General features: G+C 40.2%; 1 protein-coding gene across 1 annotated transcript; it reads left to right on the forward strand.

Annotated features, from left to right (window-relative positions):
• Positions 1 to 760: 760 nt before the first annotated feature.
• Positions 761 to 23,360, forward strand: LOC145440169 (ATP-binding cassette sub-family C member 4-like). Its single transcript, XM_080317746.1, has 30 exons — positions 761 to 880; positions 1,374 to 1,484; positions 4,840 to 4,951; positions 5,625 to 5,858; positions 6,755 to 6,844; positions 6,915 to 7,078; positions 10,204 to 10,329; positions 10,395 to 10,533; positions 11,557 to 11,667; positions 11,728 to 11,835; positions 11,897 to 12,001; positions 12,063 to 12,254; positions 12,320 to 12,535; positions 12,605 to 12,673; positions 12,732 to 12,840; positions 14,154 to 14,263; positions 14,335 to 14,510; positions 14,945 to 15,090; positions 15,171 to 15,317; positions 15,393 to 15,472; positions 17,768 to 17,918; positions 17,979 to 18,098; positions 18,163 to 18,380; positions 18,440 to 18,634; positions 18,709 to 18,867; positions 18,931 to 19,020; positions 19,081 to 19,253; positions 19,316 to 19,421; positions 21,035 to 21,169; positions 23,163 to 23,360. Exons 1-30 carry the CDS (start codon positions 819 to 821, stop codon positions 23,214 to 23,216), a joined length of 4,008 nt encoding a protein of 1,335 aa, XP_080173872.1. The 5' UTR covers positions 761 to 818; the 3' UTR covers positions 23,217 to 23,360.

A 23,360-nucleotide genomic window follows, 5' to 3' on the forward strand; every position in this document is an offset into this window, starting at 1 on the left:
TCGTTTTATGTAATTTCGCCGATGATATTACTGCTGGCAGCTAGTTTGACATGGTATGAGCTTCTGTTGTGAAGGTCAAATAATCCCTTGTTCATTCGTCGATGATTAGGCGACCTACATCGCTGACATACGACGTAGAGAAATTGAGGATAGAATTGGTGAATCAGGGCTGTTTAAATGGATAATTATTTCCAAAATATTTAGAACATAAACGCCGGAAAATTTCCACACATAAAAATAGAATGTTATCTGAGAATTTGGGCAACTGCGAAATATGGAAAAAGTATCAATTATGGTATGGAAAAAAGTTGCTAAGGTATGGAAAATTGGAAGTGTGGTATGGAACGATTAAGGCGGGTACGAAGTATGGAAATTTACCATTCCATAGCATTCCACACCATGCCCTATGGTTCCAAACACTGGTGGTGGAAATCCTGACATGCCCTTTCTACTCAGGGCCGCAGAGCAAAAAAGTATGAGAAACCTGGGTTCACGATCATTTCCACGCCAACGATGCAAATACAATAGATGTGTACTTGTACAATGTACATTGTACACACTGACCTAGTTGAATCGCACGGAAGCGAACGAGGCGAATCGCAAGCATGTAGGCCCATAGATTGCGTGTATGAATGATTGTAAAATAGAATGGACTGGTACGTAAAGCTATTTATTAGTTGCACATGTATTTCTCATTATATATAAAGTTACCAGAATAATACAATGCGAAGCATTAATCGGGTTAATTTCAGGAATTTCTTGTTTTTAACGATTTATTTGTCACTAGCAATATTGTTTCGCTAATTTTACTAAGCAATATGAAGAAACTGCAACCAAATAAGATGAAGACAGCTAATATACTATCAATCATTACATACTGGTAAGTCTTTGTTAATTAATATAAATCTGTACGATGATCGTCTGCTCTCTTGAAAACCATCCACTAGTCTGACATAACGCACCATCGACCAATGATGCCATCTCAACGGTGAAGTCCACGATACATTCGTAGGGAATTTGCCTATACTTGTCATCGTATTTTTGACATTCAAATGTAGAGCCATGTAGTTATCTCGCGGAGTGGTCAAATATGTTTCCGATTAATATGAATACTAAATTTTTGCCTGTAAACTCTTCGTAACATTGACCAAAAGTAAATAACACTGTAAGTATTGCCAACAATTAATCTGCAAGAAGAACAGCAACCCGTGGTAGCGTGTCTTTGATTCTGTGAAACGAAAAAATAGATACTATTGATTATTTTTTAGAGCAGTCAAGTACGTTTATGCATGTCTGACTATGTTGATCTATCAGATTGATTTGAGTGACATAGCGTTCATGTACGTTGTCGTGATATGAAATCTTGTTTGCAGGTGGATGAACGATTTCTTTAAAGATGGCCGAAAAAGAAATCTTCAAGTAGACGATATGTTGGAACTCCTAAATGCAGATACTTCGTACGAGCAGTGCTCACGTCTAGAGAGGTTGATATATATGTTGTAAATTACGCTTATAATAGATTAAGTTCTGCTATCAAAATGTTTTTGATAAATTTCGGAGACAACTTACTACATTCAATGTTATAACGTATGACCCAAACGATTTTCATTGAAGTTGTCTATACATTTTATCTAGCTAGCGTATATGCACGCAATATAATAATTTTCGCATGAATTAGGAATAATACTTGTTGCGTAAGTTGAAATTTCATATCCCTGCATTTATTTTTGGCAACCGCAGATTAAAGAAACTATTAGTGAGGTTTGGCAATAATGCTTAAAAGCAAAAATTACTTACATAACGCAGTCGTTTGGCGATGCCTTGCCATATGCACAACTGTTGCTTTGAAATGCACAAAGATAAATTTTCACAATAGAACACAACTATACAACGCTTATAAAGTTCACTTGAATGGACTGGACGCCCTCAGTATCCTTTCAGGACTGAATTTATTCTCTATGTTTGGGAAAATTATTTCTATGCGCAACTTTAATTGTTTTGCCTCAACTTAGACATCGGTCAACAAAACTTCAATCTTTTTTCTTCATTCATTATTATAAATGTTTGCCGCAAATTTGCGACATCAGACTTTCGCGACAAAAATCGAAAAGAAACAGGTCAATTTTCACAATTGAAATTATTCGTGAAAATTAGCAAAACAGCAGTTAGAGTTTTTCTTCAGACACAGATGTACATGACATTTGCCACATTTTATAACAGATTGTCCTTTGCAGATATGTCTATTGTATCTCTGCCTGATGTCCACGGCACGCGTGTGACCCACTTGGTCACGTTGGGATGGGATTTGTTGGTCCTCTTTACATTTTCTTATGATACTCCTGCTGGATACAGAGTGATGGCATCCCTCTTTTCTCCCCAGTCACTGATTTTCCATACTTTACCAGGTATTCTCCATGTAATTTGAATGCAAGCAGATTTTTTTGCTTCTGTTTCGGAAATTGCTAAAAATCACAGTCCCACCTGTAGAGCAACCAACCATTGACGATAGCAAGATCAACCAAATGAAAGAACAATTAGCCTACATCTGGTATTTTTTGAGCGGATACATGTTCTGTAATAAGCCAAATAGGCATCCAGAAGATCAACCCCACCCATAAATGAATTTTACTGTTCGGCAATAAATGGGTAGTCGACCTGTGAGCGTTACTTCGGCTTCCGGTCCCATCTTTTAATTTTATCAACAGGAATTGCTTTGGCAAAGATACTGGCCAGTATCACACTACGATTGTCATACCAGTTTACTGCCCGAATACTATACTAACGCCATCCATAGAAACTTCATTTGCTCCAAATGTCCCTCGCCGCCTTTTCCTGCAGTCAGTGCCATTACTGAATTGACAGCCAGACAGTCTGTTTGATCGCACAGTTCCTACTGAAAAAAATTCATCTTATGCAAGATGAACCATGAGCTTGAGAGATGTAAACCCGTTGTCAAAGCAGATCAAATGATTTAGATTCTCTCTTGCGACATCAGCCAATTGCCGAACGATGTTGTAACTGACTGCCAAATCTTCATATCCAGCGACAGGATCAATCTTTCCAGTACATATTTCAAAATTGTGTACATAACCTTTTGTATCAAATTTTGTGTCCCCATTTGTATGGCTTTTTGGAGGGTTTTGTTTCAGGCATGATTGGTCTTTGAAAGGAACTATTTGCTCGTCCACACATAGCTTTTGATTCATCGGCATTCCTTGAAATTTGGGAAGAAGATGATCTAATACTGGACAAATTTTGAATAATTTGTCCCTAGCAGGATCATCTTTCGACGGAATAGTAGTGTTATCATTGAAATGCAAGAAAGATTTGATTTGCTTCCATCGATCTCGAGACATGATATCAGAAACTTTATCATAGTATCATTGGCCCAGTATATAGGATCTTGGCATTTTCACGATAGACCTATGCATGCAACATTCCAATAATTTTTCAAACTCATCTCTAGTCACTGTATTGCCTTCGTTGGATTAGTTTGAACATCAAATAAATTGCTCTCATAAATAATCCTGTCCAGCAATTCCGCTTCAAAATAAATATTCGAAATATGTGTGCGGAGAAGAAATAGAGTAGTCACTGTCAAGCAATTCTGCCTTCCATATAGGAACATAGTATAGACAGGGATCTCTTCACCTTGACTTGCTGTCCGTATAGGTTTTCGTCTCGGGTAATGCGGTGTACATGCAATATGACCCGGTGTTTTTCATTTTTCTACTTTTGAAAAAACGATTGAGGAATCTTCATCAGATTTATCAGGCGAAGAGGATTCATCCGAACTCATTTCTCCCATGGCAGCAGAAGTTGCTGCAGTAGAACGTTCTCCATCGTCAGAATCACTGCCGCCATCTTCACTGCCTTTCCAGTGTACCGTCACTGGATGAGTGATTTTTTACCATGAAAACATCTGGTGTCCATTTCTGCAACAGCAATTACTGATAGCAATTATTGAGAATATTTGTTATCGTTTTAGCGCTATTCTAGCGGTTAGTTTACATATTCATTGTCTTTACGTAATGTATCAAGGCACTTTCTTGACTCATGAAGTTCGTGAATCTATTCCCTACTCTCCTCACATAAATAGCTATTCAATATGGAAATATTTCAGCTGTAGGAATGTTGTCAGAGTTTACCAACAAAAGGCTAATGATGTAAATTCGCGTCACTCACCATTTTCAACGTTGCAAAGTGGAGTAACACATTATTAATCCAAAACACTGCTGGCTATGTGATTTGTGGTGTAAAGAATCCTATACATAGTTTTACAAACGAATACACTCACCAAATCCTTCGACCGCGAAGCAACCAAGACCGCGGTTGCAGTGACTTTACTCAGACATGCCATTGCAATAAACAACGTCCAGGACTTCCCCCTTTCACCCGAAACACTCTATTTTAAAAGGTGCTAAAGGGAAGTTCGGAATGTGTACTATCTGCGACGGCCGTCGTGGCCGTGTCAAGTATGCCTAAAGTCGTTATAAAATGATGTAATTCGGTATGTACCGAATTTGATACGCTAGTCCACAAAGCGCTATTTTATTTTTTGATAGACTACAGACACTGCAAAGATATTGCACAAATGCGCAGATGCATACGTGTATGTTAGATATGCACATATTCGAAATCTAAAATGTCCATTCGATATTTATAGTGCATTTCTATAGCCAATGATAGTTCGACATTAAAACAATATTGACCTATTTGCTTTTTTCGGCGCAACACTCCAGTCAGAATATCACCCCTATTGATGATACTTCTCTAAAAGAGTTTGGATTTCTACGGATGATGTGAGAACATAAAACCGATTCGTTTTTTCTATTTTAGGAATTGGGAAAAAGAATTAGGAAACAAAAACAGGAAGCCAAATCTCTTTCGCACCTTACTACGAGTCCACAAATGGTCACTTGTGAAGAATGGGTTCGCTGCATATTCCGAGGTATAAAGCCTAACTGTGCCGTCGTCGCGAAATTGGTCGAAATCATGACTATCATCCTTGCAAATAGTGACTGATAAAGCAATAAGGGTCATGATAGACAGTCATTTGAAATTAGGGTTACCATATTTTGGAAATCTGAAAAGAGGACACTTTTTCATAATTTCAGTCCTGCCATACCGGAGGAAAATCCTGAAAAATGGTAAATGTCGCACTCCGTGGTCGGCTGACTAAAAAAAAGGTCAACTTTTGGGCTCATCTCCCGAAATAGCCGCCCGAGCGTTATTTCAGTGCTGATTTACTGTATCTCAGTCGAATTTGGCCCTATATTTAACCAAATTTCTCAAAAAAAGAGGACAAAATCTCAAAATAGAAGACATTTGGGCGTCCTCCGAGGACGCTTTCAAAATAGTCAAAAAAGACGACAAATCCTCTTAAAAGCGGACGTATGGGAACCCTATTTAAAATAAGCAAGTTCTGATTGTTGGTAAGGATAAGGTTTGGTTTAACCTTGGTTATTTTGAATGACTCTCCATCATGACACGCGCTATTTTCGATTGCCTTTCTATATTTTGAATTTGCTATTTTGAAACGAGCAGTTTTAATTTTCTTATTTGAGCTATATACGAGATCGCAAAATAGGATTAAACTTTTTTGCTTACCGACTTGATGAACACATGCGGCATTTCTACAGGAGTTGCTGAGAATGGGGACAGCTGTCCTGGTTAGTTATCTCGTGAGATACTTCGAACAGAAAGACACACTACCGATGTGGCACGCCTACGCTTATGCGGTAGCAATCGTTGTGGCAGCGTACACTTTGGGAATCGTCCATCATCAAGTATTTTATTGGACATTCAGGATTGGATGGCATATGCGAATTTCTGTATGCGCCCTGATGTACAAAAAAGTAAGCAACGCTTGACTGGATAAGTGTTTAACAATTCAAATCTGTATGCTTTAAATCTATGCTTTCAACCAACTTTTTCTCAAAGAGTGGACTAAATGTCGGAATGACCGACGGACGGTTTAACCGGCGTTTGATTGACAATTTCTCGCGCCGCGCAAACATAGTTATATACCGTTGTCAAAGCTGCGGCAATAACAGAGCGTAGCGAAGTCATTGTAGCATATTTACACTTATCTCCCTCAATCCCATAGATCAGACATTGGCATCGGCATTGTGCGGCCCGTGACACGATTTTGAGCGGCCCGCGACAAGTTACTTGGAATTTAGACTATCAAAACTATTAATGTTGATGCGTGGACATGGACAAAAACTATAGTCTGCATCAACTGAACCGGAAATGCGTTTGCTTTGAAGTCTAGTTCATTTATTTGCCGTGATTACGTAACCTATACGTATACCTTGTATGAGTAAGCCAGGTTCAAAATATAGCCAATATAGCAAGTATGCCGTAACAATTAAAGTTACAAGTCGCTGTTTCCACATTCAAGTTCAAATCTTGTTTATTGCCAATTGCCATTTTAACATTATGGTTAAACGGCCTGCATTTTACACACACACACATTCTAATTGGCCCTGTGGATATACAGCTGTATCAATCAAGTTTTGTGTTTGATTTGTACCGTGGTGTAAGTCTGAGATAGGTTCTGGTTTCGTGTACCACGGGTGGATATTCACACCCATATATCACGGGTGGTACATGGGTGGTACACGGGTGTGAATACACAATTTTATCGCTAAGAGTGTACGACCTACGTTCAAGCATGTGGCGAGAGTAAATCGCCCTTACACAAGATCAACGCTTCAGGAAATAACCGAACCAATTACCTGCATTACAGACTCTCCGTTTGAGTCAGAAGTCGCTGAGCGAATTCTCATCAGGAAAGATAATCAACCTTGGAGCCACCGATGTTATCAGATATGACTTTGTTAGTTATGCGACTATACAATTCTTCAGCCCATCACATGCTAATCACTTGTCTCTTCGTTTCAATTAAGTTTCCTCCATTCATGCATTATATCTGGATCGGCCCCCTGCAGTGCATTGTCGGTACGACGATTTTGTGGTGGGAGTTCGGCCCATCAATAATAGTTGGAATGGGACTTCTCGCTGTTCTCATGGCTCTCCAAGCGGCCTGCGGCAAGCAGTATGCAAAGTTGAGGTATCTAATGCTAATGCAGTATGCAAAATATTATTATCCATTGAAGTGTGAAGAGTGAATATCCTCAAACACTTCAGAACTGCAGCCTGACTTCGGAGTATGTAGGCTAGGGCTGTTCAAAAATAACTTTTTTTCCCGTATCCAAGCCATTCACTGATGAAATTGTCAGGTTACCCTGAAAACGCTGCACACCAAATTTGGTTCAATTCTAACAAGTATACGACTCCGCAGATCCAATTAAAACTATTAATTTATGAGGGAAAATTAAAAAAAAAAATCAAATTTTTCTGTCGACTCCACAAAATTGTTATGCTGTCTTCAAAGACGATGCAAAACAAATTTGAGCCAATTCCAACCAGTAGAAGCGGAGTTATGTGAGTTTTTCGTTAATAATCCTCGGATTATCCAACGATCAAGGATAATGATACTGGAAATTGAAAGTGAAATATAAACACTACTTCTAAAAGCGGAAAATATATTTCATGTCTTTAGTCCAGAAAGTTTCAAAGGTGGTATGCTACAACAGCTCTAAAACTAAAACAAAAGTCAGAGTCCATTTTTCCAGATTAGGACACGCCATGGACTGCTAGATTACGATATGATAAGTAAATGCTAGATTGCAAAACATCAGTTTCAAACGTTATGATGAGCCATATATACTGTGATGAAATATTTCATACGGGCGAAGGGCGACAATGCGGTGTGAATGGAACCACGCCAATCCGCTACCTAAATTATACTCACTGATACTCTTGTGAAATCATACTGGTCCCTCCGTATCCACTGTGTGCGAAGCGCGACGAAAATTCTGGGCTTTACTCAACTTTTATGAAAATTAAATGTTGATACTCCGTGAAAACAGCCCCGAAATTCCTCAGGCTATCTTCCTGATTGGAGGATTAAACTACTTCTACTTGACAAACTGAAAATAGCGGAAAGTAAGTAAGTAGATCACAAAATATTACGAAGTAGAAGTAGCGAAAATCAGATCTACTTGAGTAAGTACCAGAAGTAGAAGGAAACTGCTTGAGTACTTCGAAAAAGTAGAAGTACTTCGTTACTGACCACCTCTGGTCCGCGGACCCGTAAAGCATTTTCAGCGGGTCCGCGAAGCTTCTAAATTTGTCAAATGATTGACAATCTAATTTTTATTTCATTTTTAATTAGGAAAAGCATGCGCCAGTTTCGCTTTATAATGGCTACAACTTTAGGACCCATATCATTGAAATGGTCGTCCCAATGAAGGAATTGAAACCTCGCCATGAAATCCATTTTTCCCTGTGATATAACCACCAAATAACTTCAATATGAGATGCTAGATGGAAATGACTATGGGCTGGACGTGATATGTTTATTAAAAACTGTCGTGGATTTCGGCACTCATTCATATCAATCGAAGACGCGGATTTTCAAGTCAATAAATACAGCCGGAAAATTCCCTTCGAAATAATAGAAGTCTACCCAATTTTTACATATAGTTTTCTGTTATTTTCAAGAAAAGTCATTTTGTGGCTGTTTATCACTAGCCTACATTTACTATTTGCACAAGACAGTTGACGGTTGCATGATAATTGACCTAATCTTGAACGAAAACTTGAGGGGGTCCGCGGGGGTCCGTGACGGTCCAAAAGGGGTCCACGAAGAAAAAAAGGTTGAGAACCACTGCGTTAGATTATATTCCCTTTCAAGCACTCGGTGAAGTTGTTGGCAAAGCGATATTGAAAGATATTGTTTTTATGGAATTATGATAACAACTGACTGTTCCAGTTGATAAATCTGGTACTTTTACTTCAGCATTGTGGCATAATGTGGCGTGAGTCGCCGCTAGTGTACAGTATACTAGTATGTACATTAATATATTACTTTACGGAAATGTAGGGTTTCAATATGAGTAATATGAGGTCATACGTCCGTGTTCACGTTCGCGTCCAAATAGAACCTTTCAAGAAGGTTCGCGTTCACATGAACCAGAAGAGAGAGAGAGAGAGAGAGAGAGAAAGAGAAAGAGAGAGAGAGAAAGAGAGAAAGGAATGAACGTGATTTTCGTTTTCGCCTGCACCATCGAGATGCTTTTGACGACCTTTCAGGGGTTTGCAGTTTGCACCATCCCTAGATACAAAACGACAGTATATGAAGATTGCCGTGACGCGATGCAGCAATACTTTCAATGAAATTCACACTACATATTGGAAACTATCGCTATAATATAGACCAGCGGTTCCCAAACTATTCGTTGTGTTATGCATGAAGGGATTTATAACACAATTGTTCTTGTTCGCGTCTACCGAGAAATATTTCACACTAGAGGAGGAGTCCTGAACAGCCAATATCATAATGCACTGTGAGGGGAACAGTCACAAGCTTCATTATGACTCCATGAAATATATATTGGCGTAGCATTAGGATAGTTCGAGATATTGACAATCACCTGAAACACATATTTTCCTGGTCATGCGGTCAGCAATTTCGGCGTAGAAAGTATTACATTTGGGATCTGTCTGTACCACCATTATTTTAACGGGGTGAACCTATTTCCCGGTTATGAGCGTCGTGATTTTTTTCATTAATTAGCAATCTCTTTAACCAAACGCAACCGCCTAGTTCAAGATAAAAAGATGTCTGGTCATGGCGATATAGTGGTCGATATTTCAAATTGTACAATTCCAAGCTATTGGAATTGACTCAAATATTGTATGCAGCGTTTTGTAGGCAATCTTACATTTTTCAACTGGACAGTGAAATTAAAAAAAAAAACAGTTCTTTTTGAATAACCCCAATGGCAATACATTGGCCAAGTAGCCTAGGGAATGTACTATTTTTTTCATTCCTGTTACTCGAGAGGGGAACCTCGATAAAAGCAGCAACTTTCACATGTCTTCACGGCGTCACTGGGAAAGCCTGCTAGAATTTCGTCTTGGCTGTTTTTACCTGTATCAGAGCTGAGCACAGCTCATCATATCTTCCAGATATAAGAGACGGGTTGAGATTTCTTTGTAGTGTTTACGGGTCTTTTATAAATAGTAGCACTATAGCACACCAGAAGTCTAGTTTACATTTATGGAAGCCAGAGACGGCCCTAACCAATATATCAACAAATATAGAAAATGCAACACATACCGTTTTAGGCTCGTCATTGCTTCCCTGACTGACAAACGAGTACTCGGAATGAATGAAGTGATCACAGGCATGAGAATAATAAAGATGTATGCTTGGGAAAAACCGTTTTCTATGCTGCTTTCCGAGAGACGAAGGTAGATTTGTTTTGCTATTGGATGCATGCATACTTCAAATAGATTTGTGGTATTATCTCGAACAGAAAGGAGGTTGATAAGATATTGGTGTCGGCGATCATCAAGACAGTCAACATGACGCTGTTTGTAGTACAGGAAAAGATTATCACTCTGATCACTATCACATGCTACATATTCTTGGGCGGTAGCATATCTGCTTTCAAGGTAAGAACAGGAATGCATTGCAGTTGTTCCCGGGTTCAGCAATCAAAATATATTGTAAAATCATCTTGGATCCGAGATGACTCTGAACATCACTGCAGGCAACGAAACGATAACACCTCGGGCCAACTGAACAGCGGCCGTTTATGGCCGACAATCATGGCAAAACGTAATCGTAAATGTATAGCATATATATATTATCTCTATAGGCTATTGATATGGTCTAAATCAGGGGTGTTAAACTCAAATTGCGTCGCGGGCCGGAATCAAACCGTCTGATCGCTCGCGGGCCGGACCATTCAAATGATTGAAATTCCATACCCTTGTTTTTTGTTTGAATACTCAATTATCTGCCTACACAATAAGATATTACATTGTAACCGATCATAGGGTTCTACTCTAGCAACACCTTTATCAGCGAACAATGGAATTGGCAAAATTAGGATTATGGCCTTGTTTTAAACATGCTTGCATTATATTGATTTTTGTTTTCAACACAACACTACGGCCTATGTTGGAAGCTGATCAACATCTCCGCGATCCCCAAAAAAGGGCGAGCGACCCCAAGCTTGAGAACCGCTATCCTTGACTAAAGCATTCAAACGGCGTTACTGACACTAGGAATATACGGATCTCTTAAAATTGCGATTACAATTAGTTTGATTTATTTTTTATTTCAGTTTTTCCGAGGACAGGGGTACCCATATTAAAATCAATATATGTGACACTCAATCGCGTCAAGCGCGAAGAAAAATTTCTTGTAGCATAAATCTTCCCCAAAATAAGATATTGTTTATGTTGATTTACGAAATAAATTTCAGCTCCCTTCAAGCCTTCCGGACATTTAAGCATATTTAAGCATTTCCTCCCGGACGCAGTTTAAACAGTGAAATTCCGGACGTATGGCAACAGTAAACTATTGTATACGAGCCCACGACTACATTTCCTTGAAAATGCTAAATTGTCAATTATTGAAAAATATATACATTTAAATTTATACTCTGTCACGTACCGCAATGTTGACAGGTCTTCTACCTCATCGGCGTTCTCAGTGCTTTGAGAATGCCGGCCGGTATGGGTTTACTGCATGGTATTGAAAAGGCCTCCGAGGCGTTTTCGTCTTCCAAACGAATTCAGGTATTTGGTAGACACATGCTCGATTCAGTTACCTGTTTTATCGATGTCACCGTATAAAAGGAATATCTTCTCGCCGACGAGTTTTGTTCGAACTCCGGAAATGCTAAAGCTGTGCCAGCGAGTGATGCTTTTGTGGAGATGAAGAGTCTATCCGCAAAATGGAATTCGGTTGAGCTTTCACATTTTAGCGACGCTATTAGTTATTTACTAAAATATATATTTCTATGAGTTTGAAGACTTGAACGAAAACAGCGATCTCACCCTGAACAATATTTCACTTCGTGTCAATCCTGGAGAGCTTCTGGCGGTGATTGGTCCAGTAGGTGCAGGAAAAGTGAGACTACTAACGATGTTTCTGTTTCTCGTGAATAGTAAACTGGACGTGTCAATTACAGTCTTCATTGTTGAGCGCACTTTTGGGCGAACTCCCTGCGTTATCGGGCGAGGTGATTACTAACGGCGACGCCGCGTACGCCGGTCAAATACCGTGGGTGTTTTCCGGTACTGTCAGAGAAAATATTCTTTTCGGTGGAAACTTTGACAGGGCGAGATACGCAAAAGTTATCTCAGCTTGTTGCTTAACGAAGGTGAGTCAATCTTGCAAAGTGCAAACGTGAACAATTCCATAATGCCACACTTGCGCGACCCACAGGATTTAGATTTATTGGAGCACGGCGACATGACTCTTGTCGGTGAAAGAGGTGTGACCTTGAGCGGTGGACAAAAAGCGCGAATAAACCTAGCAAGAGCTGCCTACAAAGAAGACTGTAGCATCTACCTTTTGGATGATCCATTAAGTGCGGTTGATGCACCGGTTGCCCGCCATCTCTACACAAGCTGCATATCAGGCGGACTGCTGAAAAATAAGGTCGGCTAAATAGGCGAAGTGACAATCGGTTAACCACCGTCTTTTCACATGAAGAATTTTGCGCGATAGATACGTATTCTAATAACGCACCAGCTGCAACTGCTAAAGACCGCGGATAGAATCCTGATCCTCAAAGAGGTAAAAGCTTTTTTCTATGTGCGTGTCATACAATATAGTATATACAACAATAATCCAGGGTGAAGTAGCGGGACTTGGCACATATGAGGAACTGCAAGCTTTACACACGGATTTTGATTCCTTGCTGCGTTCGGACACTAAAGAGAAAGATGCTGAAATAATCTCAAGTGGGCTATATCATATCGAGTATTCATCATTTTTTGGAATCTGCCGATCGCGTTAGTTCAGTGATTCCCAACTTTTTTCGACTCATCGCCCCCTTATCAAGCTCGACCCAAATTTTCATTCCCGCCCCATATTTACGGATACGAAAAAGAGTAGCCTATATGGAAATTTATTCACCTAACTCTGATCGCCGGTGAATCGACTAAAAAATGTATTTTTTTCCGAGACGGTATGCGGAGAACCGGTTTCCGCGACTGGTTTCCGTTGGGCTGACTTTTTTGAGTCAAATTTCGAGTCAGATGCAGAATAAGCCGTCTTCACGTGCATTTTTCGGCCGTGTTAATTAAATATATCTCACTAGACTTTCTAACATATTTTACCTCCCATCGTCCCCTTTGGTATTTTCGCCCCCCATGTTTCTCAAATATCGTCCACGTTGGGAATCACTGCTTTAGATCGTCCCTGACCAGTAAATTATTCTTTTAACATTGTGGTGATTAATGCTATTGTTGGCCTTTTGCGCCACGGACTATCATTTGCTACAAGTTACTCTAGAAGTCTAGATATTATAATTGCCAGAAATCACTATTTTCGCAGCTGGGGTTGATGGTCACGGCAGACAAAAGTTGATTATCTTTACGACAAGTAACTGTGATTTACGGCAAAATTCAATGTGACTGTTCTCTCATTCTGTTATTTATTGCATGGTATATTTGTGCAGTTGTGAAATGCTTGCGATGGTGTGACACAAAAAGCTTAAATGTGAAAAGCGTCACTGTGTCGTCTGCTTTTGTTTTTAACAATAATAATATTAATAATAATAATGTGGAAATGGCGATAGTCGAATTTCCGGCACCTCGAAAGATAATGTTCAGTTTTTTCTGCGTAAGGGTGTTTCAGCGCACGATGAGAAACAAGTGTGCTGATAATCCACAGTGACAAGAATATTAAAAAAACTGTCGTTCATGTCTGTTTGTTTTATTAACACATCATTGGCGCTTATCGCTATTACAGTCATTTGCGCCCAGTACATGAATTTCATTAATGTCAGATGTCTTTTTGCTCCTTCAACGTGATCTTTAGCTGCCATCTTTCAAGAGTTCGGCTCTCTCTTCCTCCGTGCTTTTGAAGGCGCTGTATTTACAGCGGGATCGGCGATGAGGCTGTCGTTTATGTAAAACTATATGTAACCGGAGAAAATTTGTTTTCCGAATATTTGAATTGAAGCATTCCGGATATCCACTTATAAGGGATTGCATTTTGATGTAAATTTCTATAAAGTCCACGAGAAACAAAATTGAAGAAATTTATCCAGGTCAAAAGCCAGAAGCCTCGCCCAAGCAAAGATTGAACAGACAAGACACAGTGCGTTCATCCATTCGTTCGACTACATCAACGATATCGTATGGTGGCAACCTAAACGAGGCAATATACGTAATTTGTCGACGAAAAGTAAGACGAACATAACTGACTTCGAATATTTTTGCACACGCCAGGAGCAAGCGGTTGAGGCTGTTCCTGAAGAAGAACGGCGACAGGGAAGCATAAGGAGTAATGTTTATATGGAATATCTACGGGTTGGCGCCATCGCACCAATATACTTATCATGCCTTCTTCTGTTTTTGGCTTCTCACTCGCTCATGATTCTCGTTGACTGGTGGCTAAGCCTTTGGTGGGTTACGAATAATATAGGAGTATACCTTATTCCGTACATATTGATAATACACTGCCCCTCCAATCGCCACAAGTTGCTTACATTTTGAACAATTGCTCTCAAATTGGGGAGCGGGCTCCCCTTGGGAGGCGAGAAAGCATCTGAAGAGGAATCGAAGCTGTGGTCTACCGAAAAATGTTTTCGCGCTCGGCACGATATACCTCAACTTCGTAGTTAATGCTCTGTATGTAGTTAGAATTTAATATTTGAGAATTCTCTAGTCTAGGCAACAGTCATAACCTTCCATGTCATGAAAGTATCCGATGGGATTGCTAGCATTCTGATAGCATTTTGTGATATGACGATAAGGGGGGCGCGACATTTTTCACTATCATAAAGGAGGGCGTGTCTAAATAAGTTTGTGAACCACTTACTTAGAACGTTTACAACAGGTCAAACCAGTACCGAGAATATTCAATAGCGTCGGACGAGCCAATACTTAACGGAACTACAACCACTATACCTTTGACAACTACCATGATTGCAACAGAAGAACATTTTGATACACTTTATTACTGGAATATATACATAGGTACCGGTTTGCGTTTTCATAAACGTGATTTCTCTATAGCAAATCGCATCGTCTAATACTCCAATATTGTTCTATGCATCACTCAGCGTTGTGTCTTTTGACGGTTCTGGCAGTCTTTCTTCGCCTCATTTTGAACTCGTACATTTGCGTCAGTTCTGGGATTCAAATGCATTTCAAGATGTTCCATGCAATACTGCATGCGCCTATAAGATTCTTTGACACAAATCCATCGGGTAAATGGTGAACCTCTGAGCTGTACATTGTTGTAAGTGTTTGAAATGAGATAGTCAACCTTCCCTCATATTTAGGGAGGATATTGAATCGCTTTTCAAAAGACATGGGACAAGTTGATGAGCTTCTTCCTCTGGCATTCATGGATTTCTTATACGTATGTAGACATTTCAGTGTATGCTATTATTGTAGAATGTTCGTACATTGTACAATATACAATTCACCAATAATAAATATTATCGATTGAAGCTGTGATCTCGTCATCAACACGGCATTTCATCGCCTTCGCAGAGTTAGAGACGGCAGCTCCGTGCAAGCTAATGAAGCTATTAGGGATGGTGTGAACCTCTGAAAGGTTCAGGTTCGTGTGAACGTGAACATTTTTGAAAGGTTCTGTGTGAACGCGAACGTGAACCTCATGACGTCACGTGACGTCATATTGCAAATTCCAACCCTACATTTCAGTGAAGTGATAGCCAATATTAATGTACAGATTGTACGCGATGCCTAGCGACGACTCGGGCCACATAATGCCACAATACTGAAGTACTTATTGACGTTTTGAACCTCGCCAAATGTATCAACTGCGGCAATCAAATAATATAATGATCCCATGACATCAATATTTTCCGTCGCTTTGCCAACAATTTCGACGACGACTTGCAAGGAATATTAAGCGTACGCCTTAACGGTCTAGGCCAGACCAAACAATGTATTCGGCGACTGAGTATTGCTAAGTTGATATTGAGCAGAGTGTAAAACGGGTTTCTATATACTTGGTACCGATATTACCCCATTAACTATAGTTATACAGCAGTAGCCAACACGCCAATCGTACGGATTTGGTTTCTATAATACAATGTACAATGTACATATGAAGTCAAGATTGACCTCGTACGCCTGTTAGATTTTTTACATCAGGCAACGATATCAATTTCATTGATTGGTTGAGCTCCATGCTCGTCAAGCTCCATGCTCGTCATGCTCCATGCTCGTTTAGTGTTGATTTTTTTACGCTGCCAGCGCCATGCATAGAGTGCCCCACATTTGAAATGCAACAGATTTTATACAAAGATGTCATAATGATGTGAAAATTGTAATATATTAAAAGGTTCACAGTGCAGAACCTACCAAGGTTCGTTTGTGAACGTGAACCTCTAACTTTCGGAGGTTCACACACAGAACGCGAACGTGAACCTCACGTTCACACCATCCCTAGAAGCTATATTCTATATAAAGATGTGACTAATACCAAATTCTAATTCCTTCACGCTGATTCGCTAAATTAGCCGCAATATTCCTGGATTCTGTACTTCCTATTTCCGCTATACATGTGTACATTAGGGCTGTTCAAAAATAACTTTTTTCTCCTGATTCAAGCCGGTCACCTCTTAAATCGTCAGGTTGCAGTAGAAAACCTTGCTCACCAAATTTCACTCGATTCCAACCAGTAAAGGCCTCCGCAGATCCAATTAAAATTTTTAATTTATTATGGAAAATTTTTAAAAAAAAATTCCAAATTTTTCTGCCAACCCCATGAAATTGTTGAGCTGTCTTCAAAGACGTTGCAAAACAAATTTGAGTCAATTCCGACCAGTAGAAGCGGAGTTATGTGACTTTTTCGTTGATAAATCGCGGATTATCCACCAATCAAGGATAATCCGAGAAATATCATCGAAAAACTCACATAACTCCGCTTCTACTGGTCGGAATTGACTCAAATTTGTTTTGCAACGTCTTTGAAGACAGCTCAACAATTTCATGGGGTTGGCAGAAAAATTTGGAAATTTTTATTTTTTATTTTCCATAATAAATTAAAAATTTTAATTGGATCTGCGGAGGCCTTTACTGGTTGGAATCGAGTGAAATTTGGTGAGCAAGGTTTTCTACTGCAACCTGACGATTTAAGAGGTGATCGGCTTGAATCGGGAGAAAAAAGTTATTTTTGAACAGCCCTAGTGTACATAGTTTTGCTTCAGCCATAACCTATAGTAAACGAATACAAACCATGCCTTAAGCCACGATCGACCGATCAGAGTATCCGATGACTACTTGCTTCTATATCTTTACGATAATTTGACAGGTACAGGTAAGTGAATCAACATATACATATAAACCAGGGGCGGGCAACTTCTCCAGTCGGCGGGCCGGATATAGGGAAATGAAGTACTTGGCGGGTCGGATTCCTAAATCGACACATTAGTCGTGTATTTATCCACCCATATAAGTTTTACCTATCTATACCAATGCAATATTTTATACCTATAAAATCGTATATGATGTGAATTTTAAGTTGAAAAAAGAGGCCTTAAACAATATTGAATGAATTTGTTAACGTAATATAGCCTACTTCAATAGTCCGCCCCTGCTATAAACTATGAACGGTGGTAATTATTGATAAACCGTATACACGAGCATTAGCTCACGGATCTGAGGTAATTCCTTTTCTCAGATTGGAGGCCACACGATAGCCGTAGTCATTCTCGTGGCGGTGATTAATTACTTCTCGCTGATCATGATCGTGCCGGTGGTATTGTTTTTCATTTGGCTACGGCGATACTACATCAAAACGTCTCGAGATATCAAGAGGCTGGAGGGCGCAGGTACGTTCGAATACACACCATACGGGGAGTATAGTATGTTGCAAATGTATATATTTGCAGGCCGTAGTCCGGTCTTCAGTTTACTCTCTTCAACCCTCCAAGGTCTCATAACCATCCGTGGTTTCGGTGTTGAGAAAGACTTCGTGCGGAATTTTCATGAAACTCAAGATTTGCACAGCGGTCTGTGAAATTTAAATAATTACTTATAAGATAAAATGCTACATGCAGCAATCTATTATTACAGCTTCCTGGTTTCTCTTTCTCACGGGAACTCGCTGGTTCGGTTTTCGATTGGATTTTATCGGGGCCACGTTCCTCTCCGCTGTTACGATACTCAGCGTCATTGCGTCGTCATTACTTGATATAAATGCCGGTTTGTTGGGCCTGCTGTTGACGCAGACAGCTGCGAGTGTGGCGATTTTCCAATGGGGTGTGCGCCAAAGCGCCGAGGTGGAAAATCTGGTATGATGTCCGCGTCCGTCGTCATACTATACGAGTACACGCTAGAGATACCTATTCAGATGACCTCCGTCGAACGCATCCAGCAATATTACAAATTAACACCGGAAGCTCCACATAATATTCCGGAAAAGCAACCCCACAAGAATTGGCCTACTCATGGTGCTTTGGAGTTTCGAAATGTATCCTTTTCCTACTACCACGGCGGGCCAGTCGTCCTCAAAGATATAAATCTCTCTATCGACCCAAAAGAAAAGGTGCGGATAGATGCACTAAAAAAAATAGGACCAATCGACATTGTGCGCACTGCTCATATTTATTTTGTTCCTAGGTCGGTTTAGTAGGCAGGACAGGCGCCGGCAAAAGCTCTATCATTTCGGCGATATTTCGCCTCGCTGAACTTGCCGATGGGAGCATCCGTCTAGACGGAATAGACGTGGGCACGATAGGATTACACGACTTACGTAGCAGTATTTCCATTATACCTCAAGTACACACACTCGTTAACCAAATAACGTGTTCACAGAATGTAGCCAATTGTATTTATCCTTAGGACCCGGTGCTATTCACAGGATCGTTACGGAGAAATTTGGATTTGTTCAGTTTTTATTCTGACGCCGACATATTTAATGCACTCGAACAAGTAAGACAATGCGTTTGAGTATCTGTGAGATGTTTAATCGATTTCAATTCTCATTGGCAGGTTCAGCTGCACGAGTTTGTGATGTCACTTCCGGATAAATTGCAGACAGAAATGGCAGAAGCTGGATCAAACTTCAGTGTAGGGCAGCGTCAGCTTATATGCTTAGCGCGAGCCCTCCTTCGCAAAAACAAATTGCTTTTGATCGACGAGGCAACCGCAAATGTTGATCTCAGGTACTTGCAAAACTCCCATGAAGCGAGTTTATTTAATACAATCCTTGAATTTATAATCGCAGAACGGATCGACTGATTCAAGTGACCATACGCGAAAAATTTACCGATTGCACCGTAATCACAATCGCGCACAGGATAAACACCATCATCGATTCTGACAGGATAATTGTAAGTATTGCATATATACATCGGCATAGGCGCCGACTTTTATTTCTTTTATGAGGTGGCGAAGTCTCGTGACGTCATAATTGTTCCATATCGATGACGTCATCGTCACACTAAGACGCACTTTATTATACATGCCGCTAGTGTACGTGCAGCGTTAAACCATTCGTGTGACGTTTTAATACCGGCCCTGCAGTGCCTGCACTCATTGATATCAAACCATGCAGTCGAGTTATTAAATGGAATCTTGGAAAGTGTAATGCGCTACCAGGCCGTCCGACGTAATGCATCGGACAAAAATCAGAATTTACGTCACCGAGAATTTGGAGTTGCATCAATGTTATTTACGCGCAATGCGCCGTGTGAGTGACGAATTACACTACGCACTGACCTGGTAAGTTCGCAAGTAATACACAACTCGCGAATATGAAGTTTCACGCAAACAATATGATGATTACAAACGCGAAATCGCACAGCCAATCAGTGATTGTCTCTTGCTACCTCTGGCCTCGCTTCGCGGCTCGCATCGCGGCAATTGTTTGCAGATTAAAACAGCGACTTTGGCGGCATTAGTGCATTTCCCGATTTACGTTCACGAAAAATTATTGGAGTACATCGGTATATAATGCCGCAAATAGATCCAGCAACAATATATAACGTCCTATTCCTATTTATTGTAACGACTATGGGTTAGAACAGGGGCGGCCAACCTTTTTGCTATTCACGGTCGCATTTCGATTACTTAAGCAGCCTGCGGGCGCATTACTGGGCAGTTCAAGCCAGCGTAACCAGGCTTGTTCGAGACGCGATAAATTAGGCTAGCGATGATTGTCACGAACGAATGACTGAAAGTGAACACTGAACATGAATGAATGACCTAATTTCGTGACCATCTCAGCGGAAGATCATCACAGACTCTTCTCGCTCATTGACAACATGCTTCTCGCAAATCGAACGCGCGGAACACTGATAAGTGATAACACAGACAGATATTGAATTGTAACTGAATATTAGAGTTAGAGACGTCTTTAACGAGATCGCATCGATTCGCCTGATTACTAATTACTGGCTACAAATCTCGTGTGCCCTTGTGCGTTTCAGCAATTTGTATGAGGTGGCCTCCACCTCGTAAATATGATGACGACGTGGCTGCGCCACCTCGTAAGTCGGCGCACATGTATATCAGCATTATAGGACTTGACCATACGAATATATTTCATTCAAAATCGAACCCTTGTGTCGCTACCTTCGATTTGACGTCTAAGTATGAGAGAGATCCGGAAATAGACGAATTCGCAGCACAAACAACCGTGCAATTGCAGATTACATGAAATCGATAATGATCAGTGGTCAGGTCATCTTAGCAGACACTTCTGAGGGTATAATAACATTGATATAATGTTTACTACGGCATTCGAAACACGACACATACTTTGGATGACCCACACTATTGAAGTATTTGGAAGAGGTATAATGATGTACAAAAATAAGGTCCGTGTTATTGCGCCAGAACTGCAGCCAAGCCCTATAAATTCCGAGATTGCCGGTCCCGGAAATGGCTGTTCTGTGACGCAGTCGGAAAAATAATTAATGATGACATTTTATACTGAACGCAGGTGCTAGATGCGGGTGCTGTCAAAGAATTCGACGAGCCCCATATGCTTCTTCAAAAGAAAAACGGTACATTTTCTGCGATGGTGGACACGATGGGCTTTACTGAATCGGCAGCGATCCGACAATCCGCTGAAATGGTGATTCCGCCAATTTGTATTTCGGTCTTTAGTTTCTCGCATCCCGTTTTGCTATTGCGTGACTTTAACTGATTCGTTACATATCTGATTGGCCTCCCCAGGCGTATGGATCATCAAGGATAACTAAATAAGCTAGACTAACTCGACCCGAACTAATAAGGCTCCGATCGTGTAAAAGACATATATTAAATGGGCTTTATAACTTTGTAACATGCTTAAATTAAATATTATTAGTATATTTGTGGGATATTTCCTTCCTTCTATCGCTATCGTAACCTGTCTGCAGTAGAATATCTTTCATCTAAGCTAAGCTAACTCCAGACTAATGTGTTCAGTGTTCACTGTTCAATGATATCGGCTTACTATACGCACCGAACTCGCGAGTGGTCATGGGATTGGCTATGGTCACGCGCGGCGCTAAATTTTTTCCAGATTCAATAATATTAGTAGTAAAACATATTACTATCATACATTTATCCTTTTTAAGCCCATGTGATCAGATTCACTGATAGTGTTGATGGAGAAGGGGTTTTCGAAATTTGGGGCAAGCTAAAGGATGATGCATCTTCGTTGGGCAATTTGTCATTAGCCACTTTGTTGCATGCTGTTATTTCTTGGCCTCCCATCAGGATTGTCGGTATAGTGGGGAGCAGGACCGTAACAGGCGCACCCCAAACCCCCAAATTGAGGGGATGCGAGCTTGAAGAGCCCCCAAAATTATTTCGTGAATTAACATAAATTATAGAGTATTTTATGGAAATTTGTACTTTTTCAAAACATTTTCGCGCTGCGGGCGATTTCATGTTGCCAGGTATCTTGATTATTGGGTACGCCTACCTTTTTCGTCAAGAAAAATACGCATGCTTTATAGAAATGGAAATTTTGGCGTCGACCATTACCGCGCCACGACGCACAAAGACAGGAAGTTTTAGGCCATGTAACATTGGGGTTACCATATTTTGGAATCGTGAAAGGAGGACACTTTTTCAAAATTTTCAAACTTGGAATACGGTTTTTAACCGGTAAAAATGGTAAACTTTTACCCGACTTTGTGGTTGGTTGAACAAAAAAAAAGTCAGCTTTCCGGCTCAACTCCGGAAATAAAGTTTTAAAGTTTTTTTTCACTTTACGTTGGTTGACTGAAAAACAAACGGTCGTCACTTTCGTTCGAACCACGAATTTCTTATTTAGCGTCATTTATGCCCATTTTCACTCGAATCTATCCGCTATCTCAGCTATAAAAGCTGCAAAAGAGGACGAATTGCTTAAAAGGAGGACATTTCGGCGTCCTCGGGAGACATTTTTAAAAACCTGAAAAAGGAGGACAAATCCTTCTAAAGGAGGACGCATGGTAACTCTATGTAACATGCGACTCCCTGAAATGCGCCAGAACGATCGGCAGCGAGATAATCTTGGCCGAAAAGGACTGCCTTTATTATGACCGAAAACTTCGACATATATATACAATATACATATATGTCCATTGTCCATAGGGGCCTGAATGGCTGGCGCCGAATGTTCCTGTCCTGTCAATCTGAACCCCACAAGACAAATGCCATCCCGCATGGTAAAATTATTTGCCAGTGAAGAAATACCAATTTGAAATATTATCCGTCTTTTAGTTTAGTACGTATACTATACGTTTGAGCGATTTCAATGTCTTCAGACCTGGCATACTTTTGTAACAAAGCAAGTAAAATATTTGAGATTGGCAAAGTGTATGTTCGTTTAGTGTTTTTTTTATGCTGCAAGCGCCATGCAAAGAGTGGTCCTAAGTTTAAATGCGAATAATTTCAACCAAAGATGTTATAGTGACATGAAAAATTGTAATATATGAAAAAGGTTTGTTTGTGAACGTGAACCTCTAATTTTCTGAGGTTCACACACAGAGCGCAAACTTGAACCACACGTTCACACCACCCCTACTAATTATATCGCTATAAACTTATGAAAAACATATTAGCCAGTTGCAAATGTATATTTTGCTTTTCAGGTGCATCTATCACGACGGAACAAGGCACTGGGGGACGCAGATGGCGAGACTTGAAAATTTCCTAATAGCATACTTTTGCATCGATGTTTGTTGTTTATGAAATTTAACTATACGGGTACGCCACACCTATCCGTACAATAAAAGTTTTCTGCACAAGAACGCGGAACCACATGATACGCGTTCAGCGTCGAGATCATA

The sequence above is a fragment of the Botryllus schlosseri genome, chromosome 6 (genome assembly GCF_051294905.1).
Source record: "Botryllus schlosseri isolate E-star chromosome 6, Bs_hap1, whole genome shotgun sequence".
Classification (NCBI taxonomy): Eukaryota; Metazoa; Chordata; class Ascidiacea; order Stolidobranchia; family Styelidae; genus Botryllus; species Botryllus schlosseri.